The following is a 27395-nucleotide window of genomic DNA, read 5'->3' on the forward strand; positions in this document are numbered from 1 at the left end:
TATATTATATTATATTAAATGAATAACAATTTTATTTTATAGAATCTATTTTACAAGGATTTTGTGGGAAAAAAAGATTAATAATAATAATAATAAACTATAATTATATACCTGTATATAAGAAATGTCTTTCTGAAAAGATTTCCTTTTTATTACTTTTTTGTTTCATTTTTTTAATGTCTATATAGTTTTTTTTTCCACTTCTAATTTTACATATTTTTGCACATCAAGTTAAACTAAAGGAAAATGAGAAAGGTTGCCTTTGCAACTTGCTGAACTATTAAAGAAAAAAAAAAAATCACCTTATATTTCAGTTAACGTTTAATTTATTTTGAGTAAAATAAAATGTTTTTTTGTGTTTCAGTTAACTACAATTACCCGGTCTACAATTAACTAAGTCTAGATTTAACAGAAAGTGGCCAATTCCGGTTTCCTTTCACTGAGCGCAACTAAGGTATGAAGTTATGATTGCAGCACTAATGCTGACACTGACTTGCGCTCCTTCCAGCGCTGGAGGTCAAACACAGCCGTGTAAAGCACATCCACCAAGCCGAGGGTCTTCTCGGGATCCAGACTGCGCTGCAGCAGAGACATCGTCGCTGGATCCTCCTTCAGACACCTGCAAGACAAAAAGTACATTTAGAAGATAAGATTAGATTTCACTTTTATCCATTTTATTTTACTGTTGTATTTTACAGTTTTATTTTATTTCACCAGGAAAGGCTGTTCTCACGGTAAACTTAGGAGCAGAGAAAATAGATAAAACAAATGAAATACACATTTTTTTTTTTTTTTATTTAACTATATTTTTCTCACAACAATATAAGAATCTAGCAATTATATAACTTCTTTCAGTTTAATATTTAATAGAAAAGAGGATGCTTTTCCTGAAACTGTCTCAAATTGACCCAAATTAACAAGGGTTAATATCTTCATTAAGAGCATAATGATTTATTTTATTCACACACAGCATTAGTCATCTCTACTTTGAATAAATGGCAAATAAAGCATCTTGAACTCTAGTAACCTGCAGCCAGAGAGGATGTGGATCTACTGACGGTGCTACTGAGATTCAATTAACTGCTATAATTACCATAAATATTGCCGTATACGGTTACTCACCATGTAGAAGGAACCTGGATCACAACTTTAGATCCTTCAAGAGAGATCTGAGGGGCGTAAGCTTCCTTATTCTCAATCTGAGCCGTGTCAACCACAACCTGCACACACGCACATCATCAGGTTTAATAACTGTACTGAACACACCGTCATGAAGATCTGCCAGTATAAATCATGTGTTGCTCGTTCAGTGATCATAATCAATCATTTCTCAGACAAACTAAGTGGACGCTTGAGAGCCCCAGTAACCCGGCTTTTCATCACTGTCAGAGAGCCATTTCCATCCGAAAACACAAATGCAACATTTCCCACAGTTCTTGAAAAGAGGCTGTGAAGCCACGCCATGCATTGGCGTTTGAAACGGAGAAGGCGTTTCCTATTAAACAGGAAGTGGGCTATTGTTATTAATAGCACAGGTGTATCCTCAATGTGACTCAACTGACTGAATGAGACTCTCCACTGAAAACACACATACATACGCGCCCAAAGGTCACGGTCACGGTCACTCTGACCACACACACGGCAAGGACAGAAACAGCGTCATGGAAACCACTTTATGATTATTCAGAAATTATTTTCCTGTAGCCGGAGGCCTTTTCCAAATCCTCAGCATTCAGACTTTCTTTCTTTCTTTCTTTCTTTTGCGTCAACATTGCTGACAGTGAGTTCATGAAATTATTCTGGAATATCAGGGTTAATAAAAAAAATTGTTACTTGAATTTAAATAAATGTTAATGAAAAATGTAAGCTTATTTCGGCAATTAGTTTTATTTTTACTCAGTTTAACCATATGTACTGAAAAACTAAAACTTAAATAAAAATGTAAAAACCGGGTCCCACTTCATATTAGGTGTCTTTAACCACTTTAACTACTACGGTAACACTTTATTTTAATGTTACACGTTACATGTACTTACTATTATAATAACAATTAATTATGCATAATTACATGCAAGTAACCCTAAACCAATACAGTAAGTACATGTAGTTAATTAATATTACCACTACTACTATAGAAATTAATTACAGATGTAATTATAGAAAGGTATTCTTAAAAATAAGTACATGTAAAAACATGTAGGTACACAAGAGTTCATTGTATCAAATTATTAATTTACATGCAATTACATAGTAGTCAAAAACACAATATAAAGTAGTTCCAAAAAAAAAAACAATTATAAAAAAAAATATATATATATATATTAAATAAATAAATACAAGTGACAAATTTACAACTTTAAATTTAAAATGAAAAGATAATTTATTTAAAAAAAAAAAAAAAAAATCTTGATACTAAAATAACACTGTTCTGGATTGGACATATTAGTTAATATTGGTTGATAGAACGTTTAATAGAAAAGAAGATGCTTTTCCTGAAACTGACTCAAATTGACCCAATTTTAATAAAAATAATGAAATCATGAAAACAAAAGGTTCCTAGGCTGTTACGAGCACTTCTCAGGTCAGATTAGCTACTGAATATGCTAACATTTGTGAGGTTTATGAAATCAAATCTTTCAAGGACAACTCATAGTTTTCTTTGAGACACATTTAGAAGCAAGCAAATATTATATGATGATACATGAGTCCATTCTACTACAGATAGATCATTGCATCATATGCACCCACTTCTAAACGTCATTGATAAACAGATCAAATGTAAACTACCTTGAATGCATTAAAGCAATGTAAGTCACTTTGAATAAATGTATAAATGTAAATGCAACACAAAAAAGTGGTTGATGGTTTTATAAGCGTATTATAAGTGGCCCATTCCTGTCTGAAATAAGCTGTAATGTGGATCAGACTTTAAGCCGTCAGTCAAGCGTGTGAAACTCACCAGTCCAGCCTGTCCAAACAGCAGCTGAACGGCCGTCTTACAGGCTCCTCTCCAGCTGGAGGGACACACCTGGTTCAGCACCTCTGTGACGGGGGAATCGTCCCGCACGGCCACACCGTTCTGATCCACCGCATCCTTGATCAGCTGCAGCACAGCATGCTGGGAAAGAGGTTTCATTGAATTTAGATGATTCTCTTTACTGTAATGTGCATGAATGTTTTACTGCACAATTTAAACAACACTACCATTAAAAAATTGAATGTGATCGATAAGATGTTTCTGAAAGTCTGCATTTATTTGATCAAAAATACAGTAAAACGGTGAAATATTATTACAATTCAAAACAACTGTTTCTATTTGAATATACAGTCAAATGTAATTTATTCTTGTGATGCAATTCTGAATTTTCAGCATCATTACTCCAGTCTTCATGATCTTCAGAAATCATTCTAATATGCTGATTTGCTGCTCAAGAAACATTTCTGATTATCATCAATGTTGAAAACAAGTTTGTGGAAACTGTGATTCTTTGATGAATAGAAAGTTCAAAAGAACAGCATTTAATTGACAGAAATGTTTTGTAACATTATAAATGTCTTTACTGTGACTTCTGATCAATTTAATGCATCCTTTCAAAAAAAAGTATTAATTTTTCACCAAAATCTTACTAACCCCAAACTTTTGACCAATAGTGTGTATTGCATTTAAAGGGAGAACATGCTTACTTGTCATGAAAATAATGAAAAACTGCTAAATGGTCTTATAAGAGACTAATTTTCCTGTTTTGGATGTGAAATATGAGCCAGAAATCTTCACAAATGGGTAAAACAAACAGCCTGAGATCTGCACGCTTCACCTAGTTTTATCCTCTCTTATTTTTGTACTTGCTTTCAAGGAAAACATTTCCAGCTGGGATCTCATCCCATCTCAAGTCATCATTCATAAGTGTGTGTTCTGGGTACCATTTTAAGCTTGAGGTTATCTGATGCGCTTTCGCTGAAAGAAACTCCTCGGAGGAGATGAGAGCCGATCTGGACGGGGATTGTGGGTAATTCACACTGGATGGGCTGAGACGTGGTGTGAAAGCGTCCGGCCTGCTGGGCCTCGGCATCACTGCAGCAGCCCTGCAAAAAGCACACAATAAAATCACATGACTGAGCCAAATAAATGACAACACACAAGTGCATGTGCCTGTGCGGATAAAATCGTAAAGTCATGCTTACAAGCAACAGGCTGCAAAATGAGCACTTCTGAGGAAGAATTAATCGCTGGAAGGCTGCAATGGTTTCATGGCATCAAAACCTTGAATGTTTTATTTACATTTATTCATTTGGCAGTACTTACTGCCAGCACTTACATTCTTCAACTTACAGTTGAAGAACACAACCAGCGATTTCCCCAGTGACTCATTTGAGGTACAAAGTAAAAGAACTGTGGTTTGTTGTTTTAGAAGTCAGTCAAAAGGTCTCTTCCCGTCTAAACAAATAGTTCTTATCCAGAATATGATGCAAAGTGGATCACACACTTGATGTGGACAGTCAAACGTCTGTTTCTGTGCCACTACTGAACACATGAACCTCCAGAAAGCAGCTTTAATCTGCACTAAACTGTAATTCCACACACGACAAACATACCTGCAAAGCTGCTTCCACTGATTTGGGATTAAGGTGAAATCCGGCCTTCAGCGCGTATTCACTGTGACCCAAAGAGTCTAACGCCGCTTTATACGCCTGCAACACACACACACACACACAGAGCCTTATTAATGTCAGTGGGTCATTTATTGGCTCAAAATAAGCCTCATTATAAACATATTTGAGTTATAGAATTTTTATACATTTTTATTACATTAGTGAATATCTCTATTCAATAGCGTGTAACATTTTACTTATAAAGTCCTGCAGGTGATCAACAAATTCTTTAAAACAAAACTATTACATGTACTCAAATAATATGAGCTGATATAAACATTGTTTAAAATATTTTTTGAAATATAGCATGTCATATACATTAAATACTAGGTAATATCACTTTTTTTCCAATTATATATATGCTTTTCAGTTCTGACTGATGCATTTGAGTCAACAAGCCCTGAAAATATTATTTTTAAATGATTATCATTTGCATCAGTCAGAACTGAAAAGGATAACAGACTGGACATCGCAAGATAAGATTAAAACGAAATCAAACAGATACTGAAAAGGCTCTTGCAGTGTTTGAAGGAGATCCACATTAACACTAACACTACTAACAATACTAACACTAACAATCACAGCAATAACTACAATGTTCTGGTAGAAACTTGTTCCGGTGGTGTTCACCTGTAGAGCGTTGTTGATCTTGGCGTTGAGCTCTTTGAGCTGGTGTTCAGGGATGGAGGTGTTCTGAGAGCAGAAGAGCTGCTGTACCTGAATGCCAGACAGACAGCCGTCTCTCCCTCTCTCCCTGAGACACGCCGTCACCTGAAACACACACACACACATTTCACATACAAAACACTGCGTCCTGCCACACTGCTGCTGCTAATCTTATTTATGCACTTCATTTTTAAGTAGTTTAGGTACATAATATATTCAATTATTATTATGCAAAAATACTAAAAATAAATACTATACTATAAAATAAATACTAAATAATATACATATGTGACCCTGGAGCACAAAAGCGGTCTTAAGTCGCTGGGGTATATTTGTAGCAATAGCCAACAATACATTGTATGGGTCAAAATTATCGATTTTTCTTTTATGCCAAAAAACATTAGGATATTAAGTAAAGATCATGTTCCATGAAGATATTTTGTAAATTTCTCACCATAAATATATTAAAAATCATTCTAATATGCTGATTTATTATTAGAATTATCAATGTTGGAAACTGTTGTGCTGCCAAATATTTTTTGGGAAACTGCGATACTTTTTTCAGAATTCTTTGATTAATAAAAAGTTAAAAAGAACAGCATTTATTCAAAATATAAATCTTTTCTAAGAATATAAATCTTTTCTATCACTTCTTAACAATTTAACATATCCTTGCTGAATAAAAGTTCTAATTTCTTTCAAAAAAAGAAAGAATAAAAATGTACTGACCCCAAACTTTTGAACGATAGTGTATATTGTTAGAAAAGATTTCTATTTTAAATAAATGCTCTTCTTTTTAACTTTATATTCATCAAAGAATCCTGAAAAAAAAATGTATCAAAAATCGTTCTGATCCCAAACTTTTGACCGGTAGTGTATATATATAATAAAATGTAATGTAAATAATTCATACATTTTAAAATCATTATGTCAGGGCTGGTTAATTCAAATGCATCAGTGTTTATTTTATCTGAAATATTTAGGTAAGTATTTGAGGTAGCATGCAGTCTAAACTGAACAGGATGACAGACTGGACATCACAAAGTAATATTTTGACAATTAATGGGTGAACTACAAAATTTGATTATTTTTTATTAAAGGGGTCATATGATGCTTTTTTAAAGATCATTATTTTGTGTATTTGGTGTAACAGAATATGTTGACATGCTTTAATGTTCAAAAAACACATTATTTTTAAAATACTGTACATTATTGTAGGTCCTCTATGCCCGTGTTAGAACGAGGCATTTTAGGGGGGCGTGGCAGAGTCTTAACTTTGATAAAGAATATCTCTTTGGTTTTGAGACTTTAGTCTTTGCAACTTCAGGGATCTTATCTATGCACAATCAGCTTGTAACACTCCAAAGAGAAAGGAAAACTTGAAATCTCATCATATGACCCCTTTAAGACAATAAATGGGTGAATCTCACAAATAATGGTTGGTCGTGCATTGATTGGTGGTGTTCGTACCTCTGACGCTCCTTTCCAAGAGCGGACGGCCTCCTCCAGCTCCGTCAGGGGCCCGGGGCTCGTGTTCTGCGTGTGGGCATTTCCGTGTCTCTCTTGAACCTGCGCTAGCGCCTCGGCCAGGCAGGACTGCGCCACCGGCTGGACTTTCTGCAACGCCTGTGACAGGAACTGGAAATGCACCTGCATCACCGTCAGGAAGCAGCGGCCCAGCACCTGCGAAAGAGTTACATCAAACCTTTAACCACAAAACAACATCAAAACTGACTTTCAATCACGCCCTAATAAATCCGTGTTATTTATCTATATATGCTTTTATGTCTACAGTAATGGCACTTTTGTGTATAATCACCGTGTATCTGTTTGTATTGCTTTTGTAAATAAATAAATAAATAAATGTGTCTTATTTCTGCACAAATTAAAGCATGTTGTTGTTGTTTTTTTATCTGTTTTAATGGCTTATTTCAATTTTAAGAAACAAAAAGCATGTCTAATAAATTTAATTCATAAAACTTTAAGAATTTTATAATTTAATTCGATTTTTTACAATAATTGGAGTATATGATGTGTTTTTTTCTGGCTTTAAGATTTAATACAAATTTATTAAATGAAGCCATAAAACAATAATTGTATTACTCTATTAAAAATATTAATAAAAATTATTTTTTTCGTAAACAAAAAGCTGCACAACAGAGGTTTACTGATTAAATTAAAATGTGGAAGAAAAAAATGTGTGATAATCCTTAAAGTTGTAATAATTTTATAAAAAAATGTATATTAATAATAATAATAAATATTATCATTGTTTATTTATTAATATTATTATTATTATTCTTTGCTGGTCTTATAGTGAGATTCATCAATGCATGTTACTCTGCAGAAAAAAAGTCTGCTTTGATCAAAAAAGGCCACACAAGGTGATGTTTTTACATAAAAACAAAACAAAATACCAGAAAACACTGCACAGAAAAAGAATCAGCCTTTAGCGTTGTCAAAAGCAGGGATCGTTTTTCTGAGAATGAGATAAAGGGGATGTTTCTAAGCTTTCCTTATGTCATGTGTTCATTAAAGCAGTCTTTACATCATAGAAGAGACTTCAAAAACACCAATCAGGCCAGAAACAGGCACGTACATCTGGTGCGGATGTTTTTTTAATAAGCAGAACCCAAACCACACACCAAATGAGACATGAAACCCCTTCGAGGTCAACGCAGCAGACCGCGCTTGATGCTCCGGGAAACGGCGGTCGATCCCGGTAGCAACGAGCGCGTTCAAAACATTCCCCGACACAGATGCATTCTGAGCAGATTTACAGAGTCACTGCCGTATCACTTCCTAAACAGAGAGTCTTTCCTGACTCACGGAGTCTTACTCATCAGGACGAGAGCGTGGAGACAAGCTCGTAAAAATAATGAAATAAAGACACAGGATCGGCATCTGCTCAAACCACTTCAGTCAGTTCACTGCGTATGATTTCACTAAATAACTTGAATTTTGTAGATCGAGTCAGAATTGCGATGCATGAATTGATTCCTTCCCCCAGCTGTTCATAAAGTGTCACCCCCACCACAGCAGAAAGGGTTTCTTTTACAGGTATCTGCTGAAAATATCTACAGGCCAAGTTGTAAAGACAGAAATATGCTGTCTTGTGCAACAGGAGACAGGAAAAACAAGGCGGCGCCAGTTTCAGTCTTTCACCGCTCGTGCAGAAACACCTGAGAGCTGACAGCGGATATAGACGACAGATTTGGACACACCGCTAATAAGGGCATAAATCAACTAACTGTATTATTAAAGGCTAATTTAAAGGTTTCAGGGCTCGTTCACTTGTTGGCGACGGAACAGGAAAGATATGGACAAGTGAAACTTACAACATAGCTCAACTAAAACCTTCTAAGGGTCCATAATTATAAAAAATAAATAAATGAATAAAATAAAATGCAATTACATAAATAAATAAAGGATTGAGGCTTTTAAAACATGAAATACTGTAAAAAGTAAGGAAATTCTAAAATTAATTATATTACTGTATAATTAGGCCTGTCACGATAACAACTTTTTGTTGTGCGATATATTGCCCCAGAAATAATTGCGATAAGCGATATTATTGCCATTTTTTTATGTAACAGCATAATAATGCAAGAAGGCCTACACACTTCCAAATGACAACAAACTTTTAATTTTTAAGAATGTTTAGATCATGGAAATTAAGTATCAAAATATAAGATACCTTAAAAAAACTTAATAAATAGTAAATAAACATTTTCTAACAAAAGTAACAAGTAGAAAAAAAGAAAAATGCACAAAGAACTTGTATGGAGATTTTTCCATCTACAGATTTTTTCCTGACCTTCTTTTCTCTGTAAATGAAGGGTGCACACTATTGCTGAAAAACACAATCACTACTCAGCAGTCAGATGTCCGTACGCACAAAGGCACAGATCCCTAAACAAGGCCATATCTGCAGATGAAACTGTTTGTAGAAGCACTTTTTAAATTAGTACCTCATGACTACACCACGTTATGTACGAGAAGCTGCAAAAGACACAGGCACAAGTGGAATGTACAAAACATGGTGACATAAATTTGTAAGTAAATATAATGGGTGATATATTGCGTCACCAAAAATTATTGAGGTCATGAATATATATTGCGCGATAAGTCGATATATTGATTATTGCGACAGGCCTATGTATAATGTAATTTAACACTGATAGATAACATTAACAATTAATATAAACATTAATATAGAATAATATTTAATATTACTAATTATTATTATTAAAACAATATTGAAATAGGGAAAGAACAGTGCAAATAAAAAATATAAACTAAAGTGTCTAAACACTTTATTATTAATAGTGTTATCATTATTATTATTATTTATTATTAATTATATTGACTATGATGATGATAATAATAGTAAATATTAGTAAATATTAATAATACAATATTAATATGATATTTTGTATCGTTGTCATCATCATTATTAATAATGATTCATTATTAGTATTAGTATTATTATGACAATAATACTGAAATGGGGAAAGAACCGTGTGAAAGAAAAATAGAAACTAAAGCGTCTAAAAAGAGTGTATTTTCAAGATCAAGAACACAGAAAGCAAAGATTATTGTTTTGGTGATTTGATTCGCATTGCATCCTTAACGGTAAAGTAAATTCAATGCATTTCTTAAAAAATCATGCAGAATCAATCTGGGTGAACATAAACTAAACTAAATAATAACTAAACCATCTAAACTAATTGTCCAGCCCAGATTTAGACGAGGCTTGAACAGCAGTGTTGTGTCTTCCAATCCATCGTCAGCTGTAAATATGGACTTATCCATAAAAAAAATCTCCCAGGATCAGCATTCATCACTGTATTTTTATTGAGGGCACCCAAAAAGAACGCTGCTGATTGGCTCAGCAGTGCAGTGGGGGTGTAATTCTGTAGCGACGCTTCATTGAGACAATCTTGGTGTCAGCTAACACCCCGGGGACGGGAATACCCTGCTGTCGCCCTGCCAGCCCAATGTAAACAGGAGAATCAACTTGCTCCTGAGATTCCCGCCAGGCAGGAAGGGCCACTCGCAAACAAAACGCTCATTAGCAAACACAAGACGCTGAATAGACACTGTAAAGTCTGTGCTGTGTTTACAGAGAGCGCTAATATGCGTGCATTCAAGAAATACTTCCTCTGGTTCTGTTCACGAGTTCAGCAGGCCGCAGTTCAATAAACAGTGACATTTTCATGCATATCTGGCAGCTGAAATGCTTTGGCAAAACACCGGATGTGTTTTAAAGCAGCAGAACTGGTATGTTTTTTACGTTCTGTACGAACCACAAGCCTTGTTCACAAGACGAGACGAAAATACAAGACAAGCCGAAACTTTCCAGAGCAGTTGCTGTAAAAATTTCCGGGCGAGTATTCAGGACGTTTTTTTTTCGCTTCTGCAAACATTATAAAACACTTTCAATATTTGAAAACATCCCACAGCAAACACGTTCAGGCGGAAAGAATTTGGAATTGCCAGAATATTCCGTTTCATACTTTTGAAAACTTTGGCGTTTTGTGTTTAGCGCAAGGTTCCGTTGGGACTCCAATCTGGTCTGTAGAGAGCTGCAGGTCTGGCTCGGGTCCCTGCTGCAGCACGCCCGTTTTAAAGGCCTGTGGTGTGAAGCCTTCCTGCTCGGAGCGTGACCACATCCACCAGGGCACAAACCCTCGCTCATAAAGGCATCATTGCAGCTTATATGTGTCCCTCGAGTAGAGACATGGAGACTGACCAGCGCGGCTCAACTCACACGGCCAACCGCACCAGCTAGAAAGTATGTTCACTTGGAGAGAGACGGTTAGAGAGAGAGCATCTGACTTCCGAAAATATCTCTGAACAGAGGAATTCCTCTATAAAAGATCTGGAGGCCTCTTCTCTCTCCGTCTTTGAAAAATAATCAGTGTCTGAGGAACAACAGTGGCCTGATGGTGAGCATCTCCTGCTAGAGCAAACGGCACAGGTTGCAAAAACTGCTAAACAGAGTTTCTGATGTGAATTACATAAAAAAAAAAAAATAAAAAATAAATAAATAAAAAAGAGCGAGAGCTTTCCAAAATTCACAGGCTCTAGAAAGTATGTTCACTTGGAGAGAGATGGATAGAGAGAGAGAGAGCATCTGGTTTCCGAAAATATCTCTGAACAGAGGAATTCCTCTATAAAAGATCTGGAGGCCTCTCTTCTCTCCGCCTCTGAAAAATAACCAGTGTCTGGAGGAACAACAACAGCTTGATGGTAAGCATCCACTGCTAGAACAAACGTCACAGGTTTCGTTCCAGGTAGGGCTGGATTTATAAGGATTCCTGTCCGGTCCTTCTAAAACTGTACTTTGAGTGAGACACTTAACCCCTTAGTTGCTAGTCTTACACACAGACTGTTAAAAAGAGATTCTAAAGTGAATTAAAAGGGCATTTATGGATATTCTAGAGTTTTAAATAGTTGCACAATAAATTTGCGTGGGGAAAAAAATCAAAATATTATTGAGTTTTCTGATAAAAACTGTGATTGAATTAAAATGTGATTTATGAAATACAAAAAAAAGCTACAGGTTTGCTGTGCTTTTTTGTATGGCTGCACAATTTGGCCCAATTTTTTATGAGTATATACTGGCATGACTATGAATAATAATAATCTTTATTATTATTATTATTATTAATAACAATAATAATACATATATAATTAAATAATTTAAATAATTTAAAATAATACTACTAATTAGTTAGTAATAGTTAATTGCTATTTAGTTACAGTTGTAGTAATGTTGTCATTTTATTAGTTTTTTATTATGTCTATATAGGCTTTTTATTAAGTTTTAGTTGTATTTAATTTGAGTTATTTCAGTACTAGTAAAAGTAAAGTAATTATAATAATAATTAAAATATTTATAACAAAATTAAGTACAACAAAATAATAACATAACAACATTAAGAAATATTAATATTGTAATATTTCATTGTAACATTTAAAAAAATTGTATTTAAAAAAAGAATATAATTTTTGTAAGTATTGTTATTAATTACAAAAAATTTAAATACTTACAAAAATTATTATTCTATTATTTTTCATAAATACTATATGTTATTTTGCAATGAAATATCACATAATATGAAATATAACATACTAATACTTATATAACATACATATTTTCCCCTGTATTTCTTCATTTTCAAACGTTTAACCAGCCTTTATTTCAGTTGAAAGTTACAGGGAGATCTTAAAGCTTCTCTTTTGTTAAAGCCAGTTTATACGTGACTGCTAAGACGTTTTTTTTAAAGACCTTTTTGTAAATGCACATTATAAGCAACCTAAACTCAAAGCAGAAGCAAAGAAGAGTTTGTGTGGAGCAGCATTTGATGTGAACAGAGACACTGAAAACACCAGATCATGAGCTGCTCATGTGTAAACAAAGTTTACACACACAGTTCGGCGCTTCGCTCTGAAACATGCAGCACATATATTTATCTTATTAAATGTTGGCTTTTGCGATTGCATAATTGCACTAAGCCGTATCACGATTTAGACTGTCTGATGCATCTATATTACATACAAATAAATGGCGAGAGCTTTACAAAATCCACAAGCTCCAATCTGACTGGCTCCTAAAAACACTTCCAAGAAAGTTTTTGAAAAAGCAAGATTTTAATACACCTAGTAGCCTGTAAACAAGACATTAAGCTACCTTTAGCCTCAAAGACTAGTACTTCTAAACATCAACATGCAATAATACATTTGACTTACCTCCACGTCCTGCCGGCTGAAGTCGTTCTGGTCTTTGAAGTTAGCCGCGCCTGCGCTGAGCTCCATCAGCATTTTGCCGATCTCGGGCTTTATTGCTGTGGTGAGCCGGCTGGTCGTTTCCATGACATGTTCCTGCACGTCCTTCAGTTGCATAGCTGCTTTGGAGTAACGCGAGTCCCGGAAAACGCTGCCGAAGAGCTCGGTCAGGAACGCGCTCGCGCGGCAGAACGCATTCAGTGCGTCCAGGTATTTGGAGATGCCCTGCTGGATGTCTGCGATCGCCGTGGTGGCGCCGGGGGGCGGGGCGTGGCAGCCAGAAGGGGAGGAGCCTATGGTCGCCATGGCAGAAGGGGTGGAACAAGAAGAGCCCAACGGGGCGCTGAGGGTCCGGCTGAGCTCAGGCAACTGGAACTGCTGATGCTGCTGCACTTTGTGCTTGGACCCGCCAAGCAAAAAGCGCAGCTTGTAGTCCATTTTACTTTCTTGTGCACTGCAACAATACATATGTATTCAATGCACCCAGGAAGTATCGGTCCTCTCGACTTCACCTTCGAATGAGTTCTGGATGCCTAATCTGGGTCTCCTTGAATCAAGTAAATAGATAGCTTAAAGATCCCATCAGAGGGGCAGTCATGACAGTAACCCGCTGTGAAAAGATGGAGAAAGTGGTGCGAAGGAAGGTTCGAGGAAATCTTGCAGCCCAGCTGCAACTCCAAACGCAGCTCACATGAAAACGTTTGCAAAAAAAAAAAATGACAAAATATCCCAGTGAAAGTTATTTTCCCTTAGAACTGGTTCACGGGTGCCTCTCGGGAAAAAAACGATCTAGCTTCAATCCTGGACGAAAATCCAAAGTGCGTAATCAATCCTTCAAATGGAAGCGAAAAACCCTTCTCTCCGAGCTCTTTCCGTAGGCCTCTAATAAAAATAGAAAAATCTTAAAAATCTCTCAGCAAAAGACTATGAATTTTCAGAAGAGGAAAAACAGTGGCAGGATTGGCGCGAGCTACAGGGTGATGTTGCCTTGGCACGTTGCGGGCCTGCGCCGCTCTGACGGATCCAGTCGGTCAGAAGGTTTGTGAGCGCCGTACAGCTGGTCAGGGGTCAAGCGGGGGCCGGTTGAACAGACGCAGCTGCCAGGAGAGATCACCGGGCTCCCTCTTGATCAGTTTCCAGTGCCTGAGGTAGTTAATACTCACAACGGAAACAAATGTGCTTCCAGATAGGGGTGTCTCAGCAAACGTGGGCCACAGCAACAAAAGCATGAACTATCTATAAGGCCTCGCAGTCATTTCCTGCGAAAGAAACAAAGAGGGAATGTCAGAGAGATATCACAGGGAGGATGTGTTTTGACATTTGTTTCTAAGCGTCTCCTGGAGATTTGATTCAGGCGTTCGTTTTCAAACGGAGCACTAATTAGTGCATTAGATAGAGTTTCTCTGGTCATTAGATCATTCAACTGAATGAGGCCTAAATTACACTGTTGTTGCATTTGTGTGCAAAAGAATCAATTTTTCACAGTAATATAAAATGTAAGCAAAAATTTTCACAGTAATATAAATGCAAGTTCACCGAATTAAAATTGTGTATAAAGAAACAGCACAGAACCAGTGTTAACAAAACAAAAACTATTAAAAATAGATTTTGGTACAAAATAAAGCTGGAAAAAACAAAAAAATAAATATTAGATTAAAATAAGTGTATGTTGATGCACTAAAATAACTAAAACTGAAAAATAAAGATAAACAGAGACATAAAAAAAAAAAAAACTAAAATTACTAAAACAAAAAAAATCCAATAAAAATGACTAAAATACAAATTAAATACTAAAAACATAAAAATAAAAGCCAATTCAAATTATTAATAAATACTATAAATAATAGTTTAGAAATAAAAACAACTTTCCTCAACAAGACACATGATTCGAGGAAACATTCACGTCAAATGGAAGTAAAACTATTAAAAACAGACTTCGGTAACTAAAAAATGAAATAAAATAAAATATAAATAAAAAATAAAGCTAAAATGGAGACATGACAAAACTTAAAAAAAAAAGACAAGAGCACAAAACTGAATTACTCAAATTAAAATGAAAACTAAAAATATACAAATAAAAGCTAATTAAAAATATTAATAAACAATATAAATCATACTAAAATAACAATGCCATGTTTCCTCAACAAGACACATTATTTGCGTAATTATTCATGTCAAAATGGGCATGTTTATGTGATTAAATTTAATATTTAGTGCTAAACTGCCGTCACCAACTATGAGCAACAGCATGTAATGCACGAGTTAGTAAACACCGCTATATTCCCCGAACAGAACACACTGACACAACAATTAACAATGGGCCTTACGTCACGAAAACAATGTCTGACACTCATCATTCAAACCTGACAGAACACTGCAGGACAACACTGAAAAGCACAGCGTCTCACTGTCTGAAGAGCAACCCGTCACAATATCTGCAATTCAAAACCACCGGGTAAAACCCATGAGAGACGTGTTGTTTTGGTCTGACATTATGCAAAAAGTCCCTTTGCATTTGCATAAGCAGAAAAATATAATGCCGCACAATTTGCTCATTTTAAACAGCTAAAGTTGTCACGCTTCAGATGACAGCCACAGGTGCTGGAGTGTCCTTTACTGAATACTAACACACATTCTGTGTGAAACGTGCCACAAGACTTAATTAGGACTGACTAGTTGTACGGACTAGGTTCACATCTAGGTTCACCATTTTCTCTTCCCTAAAGGTAGGGTCAGGCAATTTGGCAAAAATATTATTACAATAAAATCATTCAATATCAATATTCATTTCACACGATTAACGGGGGAGGAAATCATTGTTTCATGTTTGTTAGCCCTCAAGAATAAATGTATACATAATTTGCCTACAAACAAACTGCAAAGAAAAATTTTGAATGCAGGCCCCATGAAATAGGTTTTATTTTTCCACAAAATCTGGTGTTTTATTTATTTATTTTCGTAATTCTGTGTTATGATTTTTTTTTAGTTGTATTAAATTTATCACCAAAATGGTATCCAATGAAATGAATTTAAAAAACGTAACAATTTAATAAAGCTTTTTAATCAACTGAAAATATAATTTACAACAAAACATTGCATTTTTGTCAAATAAGGTGCTAAACAATAAAACTTGTATAGTGTATAAAAATATGGATGAAAAAATATAAATATTATTATTGTTGCTGTTGTTGTTATAAATAAAAAAAATTTATATTTTATTTTTTTATTTTTATATACATATATAAAACTTGAATACATAATTATAATAAAGTGTTTTAATACACTGTATTATTATTAATTTGCCTACAAACAAACTGCAAAGAATCATTTTTAATGCAGGCCCCATGAAATAGGTTTTATTTTTCCACAAAATCTGGTGTTTTATTTCATTTTTTTCCGTAATTCTGTGTTATGATTTTTTTAGTTGTATTAAATTTATCACCAAAATGGTATCCAATGAAATGAATTTAAAAAACGTAACAATTTAATAAAGCTTTTTAATCAACTGAAAATATAATTTACAACAAAACATTGCATTTTTGTCAAATAAGGTGCTAAACAATAAAACTTGTATAGTGTATAAAAATATGGATGAAAAAATATAAATATTATTATTGTTGCTGTTGTTGTTATAAATAAAAAAAATTTATATTTTATTTTTTTATTTTTATATACATATATAAAACTTGAATACATAATTATAATAAAGTGTTTTAATACACTGTATTATTATCATTATTATTATTAAACAAAAATAATATTTCATAAAAATAAAATAAGTAATAATTATAATAAAAATAATAATAAATAAGTGTTTTCATACACTATTATTATTATCATTATTATAATTATTAAATAAAAACAATATTTTATATAAATATTTTATTTTTTATATTTTAAATATAAAATAAGTAATAATAATTATAATAAAAATAAGTGTTTTAATACACTGTATTATTATAATAATAATAATAATAATACACATTTCAGGAGCCCTTTGCTCGAGTTTACACTTCCGCAGATGAAAAAGTGTTTCTCTTTCCACTGTCATTGTGCTGCTGAATTAACGCTATGTGAACTTGTGCTGTTGAAGCAGCATAGAAACTTTCCAGAAGTCCCTTCTGTTTATCTGCCGTGTTCCAGTGACCTCAAAATCTCACTTCCTTTGACAAACAACAAACTGTTATCTAGGAAAACACGTGCTCACATGCACACTGGGGCCAAACACAAACAAACACTCCTGTCAGCTTTAGAGGACAGAGACAGGTTCCTAGTGAAGTAAAGAGCAGACGTCTGTCTCCTGTAAAAGCCCAGTTTTGAGCGTATGACAAAGAATAGGCGAGCGCAGTTCCTGTCAGTAAACCCTGCGGATTAAAGTGTGTTTTCAGTGCCAACCGGGTCAAAGTGTTCGCTGCTTAACCTGCTCAATAACACACAACAGTGGAAACAGGGTGGCACACTTGGCACCTCATACAGAACGCCCTTCAGACGCTCGACGAACGGGAGACGGCTGGGAAGTGCCCTGGTCGAAGATGAGAAGGAAGTCTTGTGATGATGGATCATCTGTGCTGAAGGTCTCGTGCTAAATGAAGTCCAGAACTTCCTCTGTCAGTGCAGCTTCTTATTGTACTGGCAAAAGCACAATACTAGTATCGCTCTACAGATGAGCCATCAACAAACAATCAGCCAGCAACTTTTATCCAAAGACGTCGGCAGATACACAGCACTTAAAAGGATTGTTCACCCAAAAATGATCATTTACTAATCTTCATGTTATTCCAAACTAGTTGTTTTTGTCCCTACAATGAAAATCAATGGGGTGCAAATCAACACTGGACCAAAACCTACCAATCTTGCCCATCTAAACTATATTTTAACGGATCATAAAACACTTTTTTTTTTTGAGAGAGAGAGAGAGAGAGAGAGAGAGAGAGAGAAATCTTGAAGATAAATATATTATTTTTATTTTTAACTATATACTAATATCATCCAATGCTAAGGCCGCATACTTGCATACTACATGATGAATTACATATTGAGTATTAAAGACTATGATTTTTTTTTAAAGATTTAATATAATTAAATAAAAATGAGTGCTTTCAAATGATTAATCGCGATTAATCACGTCCAAAATAAAAGCTTTTGTAATAATAATAATTTAATAATAATCATTTATGCATTTAGCAGACGCTTTTATCCAAATGTATTCAGGCTATACATTTTTTACCAGTATGTGTGTTCCCTGGGAATCGAACCCACGACCTTTGGCGCTGCTAACGCAATGCTCTCAATGCACCACTGAGCCACAGGAACATTTTGTTTACATAATATGTGTGTGTACTGTGTATATGTATATATAAATACACAAACATGCATGTATATATTTAAGAAAAATATGTTCTGACTATACAGTAGGGATGGGCGATATCTTATCGTTTGCGAAAAATTCTCCACACGATAAGAATTCGTCTTCCCACGATAATAACGATAAAGTCTAGTTGTTGACATATTTCTGTGTGCGACTGTGTGAAGTGACGTGAAGGAAGGCGGACGTGAAATTGAGAAGCTCCTTCTACAATCTGGAGCAGGTTTGGATAGGGCTGTACAGTGCGACAAAAATCGGTCTGAGCCTTGAGTAAATGTACTACAGTAGCACTGAATTTGAGACTTTAGTCTTTGCAACTTTACAGATCTTCTTTATGCACCAAGAGCTTGTAACACTCCAAAGAGAAAGGAACAATTGAAATCGCATCATATGACCCCTTTAAAGCTAAAGGTTGCTGTGTTGTATCCAGGGCTGGCGATCACACGGCGGCCAGCAGTTGTCCATGATCCAGCAGCCGCGGCGCAAAACAACTGTCCTCATACATGAACGATAAAACCAAACCACACTACAGCGCTGCTTTCCGCTCGCAGGACACACTCTGAAAGCATCCTTCACATCTGTTACTAATGAAGCCCAGGAATGTTCCCCTCCGCACAGAAAGGTGGATCATTATCAGAGCAAAGACACAGACAGAGAGGATGGCTTTCGTCAGAAGAAGATCAGGACATCATTTACACATTCAGACATAACATACCTGCAGCGAGAGGCAAAACTCAGCTAGTTTGGGAAACTCAACAAAAGTGACAAACCGACAAACATGTTCAGCTGAACTCCACTAATGTTTTCCAGACAGGTTTTGGTTTGTTGTCCGACCCGAGCAAAAACACGTTTAACAAAATCACTGGAAAGCATCACACTTCAAAAACTAGTTCTTACAGAAATCAGATTAGACAAACCCTGCTCAAAGCAGCAGCAAAACATCTAATATTGAGGATGACTCAGGACGGTCAACTAGTCATTGAACCACTGCCTACTAGATCAGCAAGTTTCTCTTTTTTAGTGTATTAATTAGTATTGATTCGGCGAATTCAAAGAGTGTTTTATTCGTTTGAATCTCTGAATCCTTCCCCTTTAAACTAAAACTACTAAACCAGCATGATTATTTAGGGCTTCTTAATACAAACTCAACAAGTATGTCCTAAGAAGCCCTATATGATTATGCTGATTTATTCATTTTAGTTTCAAGGGGATAAGATGCAACTTCTTGCAAAGGGTTTTACTGTGCTAAAATAACGTAATATTAATGCAACAAATTCCTCTCTCTTTGAGCATTACGTTAATGTCAGCCTTTACTTATGGTAATTAAATTTATTTATAGCATACTTTTTTTCATTTTATAAAGAATAAAGCAACACAAGGTCATGCATTAAACTTTCTTGTCATTTCACCTCAAGGATCAATATAATATTTCATTCTGTGGATCTATTTATGCGTCTTTAAGCGGTGCACTGACTCCAGAGCGGCTGTGGGATTATTTCTGGAGTTTCCCCATTCAGAAGACAGACAACAGTCCAACACAAGTGTTACACACGGCGGAGACCCCCATATCCACACATGTACAGGCATTGTAGAGGGTTGAGCCTACACAAAAACAAGAGTAGAAAAGAAAACACATTGTGAAACCAGATCTGATAGCAAAAATACCGGACCAACCTTTACTGATCCTCACAAATGAATGCAATCGTTCAATCCGAGGCGGTCAAGCATGGTACCTCTCCAGAATTCCTGTTTTAGATACGTCTCATGTCCGGTACAGAGCAAAGACACAGACAGAGAGGATGGCTTTCGTCAGAAGAAGATCAGGACATCATTTACACATTCAGACATAACATACCTGCAGCGAGAGGCAAAACTCAGCTAGTTTGGGAAACTCAACAAAAGTGACAAACCGACAAACATGTTCAGCTGAACTCCACTAATGTTTTCCAGACAGGTTTTGGTTTGTTGTCCGACCCGAGCAAAAACACGTTTAACAAAATCACTGGAAAGCATCACACTTCAAAAACTAGTTCTTACAGAAATCAGATTAGACAAACCCTGCTCAAAGCAGCAGCAAAACATCTAATATTGAGGATGACTCAGGACGGTCAACTAGTCATTGAACCACTGCCTACTAGATCAGCAAGTTTCTCTTTTTTAGTGTATTAATTAGTATTGATTCGGCGAATTCAAAGAGTGTTTTATTCGTTTTCCAAATTGGGGTAAAAGCTAATAATTTATTTAAAATAAAAATAAAAATGTAAAATAAAAATATAAACAAATTATTTAAAATAATATTTAAATAAAAATGAAATATTAAAAATATTAATAAAAATAAAACAGATTAAATCTTTTTTTTTGTTTGTTTACCTGCATTTCATGTGACTATTAACAGATGTCAGAGAATTAATTAAATATTAACTTAAAATATGAATAAATATTTTAGGTCAAAGGGGTACAGCGGAAAAAAAAAGTTTGGGAATTGCTGATTTTGCATATTAACAGTTACATTACGAAATGTCAGCACAATAAAACCCTCTCCAAGAAGTTGAATCTCTGAATCCTTCCCCTTTAAACTAAAACTACTAAACCAGCATGATTATTTAGGGCTTCTTAATACAAACTCAACAAGTATGTCCTAGAAGCCCTATATGATTATGCTGATTTATTCATTTTAGTTTCAAGGGGATAAGATGCAACTTCTTGGAAAGGGTTTTACTGTGCTAAAATAACGTAATATTAATGCAACAAATTCCTCTCTCTTTAAGCATTACGTTAATGTCAGCCTTTACTTATGGTAATGAAATATATTTATTTATAGCATACTTTTTTTTTCATTTTATATAGAATAAAGCAACACAAGGTCATGCATTAAACTTTCTTGTCATTTCACCTCAAGGATCAATATAATATTTAATTCTGTGGATCTATTTATGCATCTTTAAGCGGTGCACTGACTCCAGAGCGGCTGTGGGATTATTTCTGGAGTTTCCCCATTCAGAAGACAGACAACAGGCCAACACAAGTGTTACACACGGCGGAGACCCCCATATCCACACATGTGCTGCGTGCAGCTGTCAAGTGTGCTTATGTCAGCACATAGTGCCTATAATCGTCAACATATATCAATACTGTACGTTTTGACAAGCCTCAACTCTCTACGCACACCTTGGCAATAGAATCACTATTGGCTAGTACATTTTTTAGTTTACTCTATAGACTGATTTACTATTTTATATATAAATAAATATATAAAACTTATGTTTGTAGAATGGCACAGCTTTTTAAATATCTGAAAGTACACTCAACATCAGTCAGTCAAGCATTATAATATGATAGTATGATAATCAAGCATTATTTAATGCTTGATTATCTATTTAATGATGAACTTGGTAACCATGTATGATTTCATATTTGTCATTTGAACTGAACTTAGGACTGCTGGTGCTGCTTAAGATATTGTTGATCATTCAGTGTTTCTGTAAAAAAAGAAAAAAAAACTAACAATAATACTACAGACATTATTATACATAATATTTACAGGCATTGTAGAGGGTTGAGCCTACACAAAAACAAGAGTAGAAAAGAAAACACATTGTGAAACCAGATCTGATAGCAAAAATACCGGACCAACCTTTACTGATCCTCACAAATGAATGCAATCGTTCAATCCGAGGCGGTCAAGCATGGTACCTCTCCAGAATTCCTGTTTTAGATACGTCTCAGGGCCGGTAGCAGCGTATGACCCCTGAATTCAGACCCCTGCTTCAACTCACAACTCCATTTCAGCCGTTCGCCAAAAGAGAGCACGGCTCGGGTTTCACACGCACGTGGTGCATTGTGGGAACGATGGCCATCTCTGCCGCTTGGCTCGGTAGCAGGCCTGACGTGGATGAAAACTCCACTGGGTGTCTGAGGACGCTGTGATTTTTGTGATGGAAATGTTTCTGTGGTTGTGCGGTTTCTAAATGCCGCGTTCAGATATAAAACTGTGAGGATGACAGGCATGTTAAAAACAAGTTTGATTATAAATGTGCAAAACATTTCCCTGCTCTCCAGTTCATCTGGCTTTATCCTGTACATTTCCCATAGCGAAACGCATTTTACATTCCTTGATACCCAACAGAACTAGACCGGACACCATAAAAATAACTCACGACTTTATGAGCTCTGGCCGTATTTACTCACAGCTCTCTGTTTGGACTAGTGCTGTGATTGTTCGCTGAAACTGAAATGATTAAAAATACTTTCAATAATTTAAATGAAGCTAAAATAAAATATAAATGCCTTGGCACCTAACTGAAATAAGTTTAGGTTGAAGTACTACATCACCAAACATTACTACAACTAAACTGAAATAAATTAAAGCTAAAACATAAAAATAAATAAAATTCATACAAATTACAAAAGCACATTAACAAAACTAAATCTTAAACCAAAAGCTAATTCAAAATATTAACAAATATTACAATAGTATATTAATAATACTAAAATAAGACTGGTTTGGACTGGGAAATACATAAGTAAAAACAAATCTCTATTTTTCAGTGTTTTGATGATAAATTATAGGGCTGGGTAAAAAATATTGATATCTCGATATTAATCGATTCTCATTTTTACGGAACGATATCGATTCTTAAATCCCAAGAAAAAACAAGTTTGATTATAAATGTGCAAAACATTTCCCTGCTCTCCAATTCATCTGGCTTTATCCTGCACATTTCCCATAGCGAAACGCATTTTACATTCCTTGATACCCAACAGAACTGGACCGGACACCATAAAAATAACTCACGACTTTATGAACTCTGACCGTATTTACTCACAGCTCTCTGTTTGGACTAGTGCTGTGATTGTTCACTGAAACTGAAATGATTAAAAATCACTTTCCATAATTTAAATGAAGCTAAAATATAATATAAATGCCTTGGCACCTAACTGAAATAAGTTTAGGTTGAAGTACTACATCACCAAACATTACTACAACTAAACTGAAATAAATTAAAGCTAAAACATAAAAATAAATAAAATTTATACAAATTACAAAAGCACATTAACAAAACTAAATCTTAAACCAAAAGCTAATTCAAAATATTTACAAATATTACAATAGTATATTAATAATACTAAAATAAGACTGGTTTGGACTGGGAAATACATAAGTAAAAACCAATCTCTATTTTTCAGTGTTTTGATGATAAATTATAGGGCTGGGTAAAAAATATTGATATCTCTATATTAATCGATTCTCATTTTTACGGAACGATATCGATTCTTAAATCCCAAGAATCGATTATTCTAGCCTGTTGTTCAGTTAATGGACAGAACATTGAAAGGCACTTCCCATCCAATAGGCCTATATCGCAATAAGCATTGTGCATTGGTACTTTTAATATGAAATCAAGTCTCAGATTTCAAATTCTGTCCATTGTATTGCAGTATTCAAACAATAAATGCCGTTTTGGCGCTGTTTAAAGTGGAGTGACAGATCGATAGCGCCTCGATTAACAGACGCAGCAGCGCGAGGCACACGTGAACTGATCATCTCCTCCACCTAATAAATTACTAAACACGTCAATTACATGTACGATCTGACACAATACAACTCAAAACGACACTTGTCATGGGTCAAAACATTGTGATGCATCATGATATCATATCATGAAACTGCAGCGAAAGCTAAAAATAAATAATCAAAGCAGATTTTTCTGTAAGTGAACATTTAAACGATAAATTAATTTCACATCTTCCAATGTAAAAGTACACAACTATAAACCCTATTTATATCTAGGCTAGGGGTGTGCGATATTGACAAAAAAATTATATCTCGATATTTTATGGGATTTTATCGATAACGATAATTAGACGATATTTTGCTGAGTGTGTTATTGTGCTGGTACCTTAAGGACTGCCGAAGACAGCTGACTCCTAATGTTTTTAATATTCTTCATATTCTGTGTGGTGGTCAGTTCATACTGATAGAAATTAATCTTTTCCAATAAGTTTAAACAGATTTTTGCATTTTATGGGCATTTTAACCTTTATAAAGCCATTTTTTCTAAAAGTGTCCATTATCTTTTGAGTCAAATTCTTACATTTAATCAGGGAATTAGAATAATAAGACATTTGGGCTGTTACCAAGCAAATTAAATCAACACAGAAGCTGCATCTGAAGTGGCATTTTGCGTTCTGTAGGGATGTTTTGAATGGTTTTTGCAAAATACTCGATAATGTCAAATCGCACATCGTTAAAACAACAATTACGATATTATCGCAGACGATATATATCGCACACCCCTAATCTAGGCCTATTTCTATAAACCCCTATTAAAAGTATTTTGATATTACAGCGATATTCACAATAATCAATAATTGGCAACAATGGAATGGGAAAAGGTTACTAGGTCGAGATTTTAACTATTAATAATAATTATTACATTTTACCCACCAAAGCACCTCAAAAACAAATTATGGAACCCAATCACAATGCAATTCTGCAATCCAATCACAAACTTTTCTCTTCGAACACTGATTTTTGCTACGGACAAAAATCATATTAATTTTACACATGACTGCAGATTCTGAAAATGCAAGCGCCATAAACCAAACTATTCTCATGAACTATTATGCAGTAGGCCTTCTGACTGATTAGGACACAGTTATTAAACAACCAATTCATGTTTTACTTCATGACATCCAACTACAAAAAGTACTATGGTGTGCAGTGATGCTATCAGATGGTGAGACTACAATACGGAATGATTAAAGGTATTCTTTTAAGTACCTTGGTGTACTACGGAAATACCACGGTACATGACTTAAAAGGCATGGTCGAACTAATGGTATCACACCCAAAACAGTAATAAAATAATACAGCCTAGTGAGTTAAAATCCTGGGAAGATACTGTAACACTGTCAAAATGGAAAAACATGTTTGAGTGATAAACGCTGTGTGTCTGGTGTTCACAATTTTAGCAGTGCTCAGGAATATTAATGAAGACAAGACTGCTTGGGGTTTTTTCCTCAGGAAATTAGCCACGAGGGAAAGTAGACAAGCAAGTGAGTTTAGACTAGGGATATGCATCTCATGACTCATGCCGATACGATACGCATCTCCATGCATAGCCAACGATACGATACATTAAAGATGCATATGAAGCAGCTACCGATGCGATGCCATACGATTCACCCCTGTTACGATGCAGTGTGATCCGATTCCGATTCAACACAATGCAATCCGATGCAATACGATGCAATGGAGAAAATATGATCACTTTTAACGCCTCAAGGTCTGTTTCATAAAACAAGTTTACCAAATAAGCCAGGCTAATTTCAGTTAGTCTGACTCATTGTCAAATGATTTGGTTCCAAAAAGCAAATTTAACATAGGCCTTGATCAAGCTAGTCACTGTGGCAACTTATGCTGGGAAACTAACCTGGTCTAAAGCAGGTTAACTGTCAGACTAAGCTGAGTTCCTCTAACACTGACCAATAGGAACCCAATGATATTACTACTCTCACATACTATTATTTGACTTGTTTTTTTACAGTTTCTAGCCATGCAACCTTTCTCTCTGGTTTTATTACAGCTGTACCTTTTATAGTTTGCAGAACAGATAGCAAAACATTAGAACATTACAATCTAAAATTGCTCTTTAAAGCATTAAAATAACTCAATTAATAGTTAAAATCATTGAATCACTGAAATTAACATAAATAATAAAGAAAATGACTATTTTAACTGGCATAAGAAACACACATTAACTCATCTGAGCTTAGTAATTAGGACTGTATTAGCTTACATTTGATTTACCCATTACAATAGTCCCTTTACAGTTACTGCTATCATAAAAATACACTTGTATGTAGGTTTAAAATTCTACAATAGACACATTTAATGTACAACAACAAATATTTTAGCAAAATGTGTATTTTACTCAGAATTATTGCGCTTCTATTCGATTGCGCTCTGTCTGTTTAGCACGCATTCACGTAGCAGCGCTCGTTCACTCGCGTAAGCCTCGCCCACTCCTGACAGCGAAATGGATATATTTGCATGACTTTCTAACATTTACAGATGAAAAATATACCTGTGACATGTCAGTTATGCACTGAGGAACACACAACGTCTCAAATGCATTAAACAGCACAGATATATTCGCTGTTTGCGATGGTGGATCGATTTGATCCATGATCGACATTAAGAGCTGCTTAAAAATAAACGTGCAAAAATTAGTGAGATTGTGTGAACTTAATTTGTCGTTTATGGAACCGCTTTAGCCCCGATTGATTTGTTAGGTTATTTCAGGTCAGGGTTTGGACTTTAATCCCCGTTTTTCCTCGGGTCTCCGTGGTGTTGTGATGCGTCATAATCACGCAGCAGTGGTGATGAGAGAACATGCTTGAGAAACAGATTAGAGATGAGAAATCAATCTACACAAAATATTGGTCACAGATTATTGATCACTTTCTAAATAATAAAAGTATAGCGCATCCACTAGTAATTATATATTAATAAATCGTTTTTTACCGATGCAAATATGTTAGAAACGATGCACACGATGATATCCGATGCACACTTTTTAAACCGATGCATTGTTAACTTTTTATGCCGATGCACCGAGCGAATCGGGGAATCTTCCCATCCCTAGTTTAGACTAGTTACCTCAAAAACCAAACAGCAAGAAACTACCCCACCTAAACCTATCACAGCTCCAGATATCAGGCCAAACCGAGCATCTAAAACCATGTGATGGCTAGGGCTGTCACGATTATGAAATTTGGCTGACGATTAATTGTCTAAAAATAGTCACGTTTATTGCGATTAATTGTCTGTTTTAGGGCTTTGGCGATTATGACGATTTTCATGATTAATTGTCTGTTTTTATGGCTTTCATTATATAATTGTGATTAATTTAAG

General features: G+C 35.1%; 1 protein-coding gene across 2 annotated transcripts in view; it reads right to left on the bottom strand.

Annotated features, from left to right (window-relative positions):
• The window catches only part of LOC107734949 (uncharacterized protein KIAA0355-like), a 48205-nt gene that overhangs the window by 8708 nt on the left and 12102 nt on the right, over positions 1-27395 (bottom strand). For both annotated transcript variants that reach the window (XM_016546815.1, XM_016546810.1), the window contains exons 2-9: positions 13075-14369; positions 6787-6999; positions 5281-5421; positions 4594-4689; positions 3922-4083; positions 2960-3118; positions 1123-1220; positions 494-619 (exon numbers count right to left, since the gene is read on the bottom strand). In XM_016546815.1, the coding sequence (XP_016402301.1) occupies positions 494-619; positions 1123-1220; positions 2960-3118; positions 3922-4083; positions 4594-4689; positions 5281-5421; positions 6787-6999; positions 13075-13578 (1499 nt within the window). In that variant the 5' untranslated portion in view covers positions 13579-14369. The remainder of the gene's footprint in view (positions 1-493; positions 620-1122; positions 1221-2959; positions 3119-3921; positions 4084-4593; positions 4690-5280; positions 5422-6786; positions 7000-13074; positions 14370-27395) is intronic.

This window comes from Sinocyclocheilus rhinocerous, unplaced genomic scaffold (genome assembly GCF_001515625.1).
Source record: "Sinocyclocheilus rhinocerous isolate Xijiao unplaced genomic scaffold, SAMN03320098_v1.1 scaffold942, whole genome shotgun sequence".
NCBI lineage: Eukaryota > Metazoa > Chordata > Actinopteri > Cypriniformes > Cyprinidae > Sinocyclocheilus > Sinocyclocheilus rhinocerous.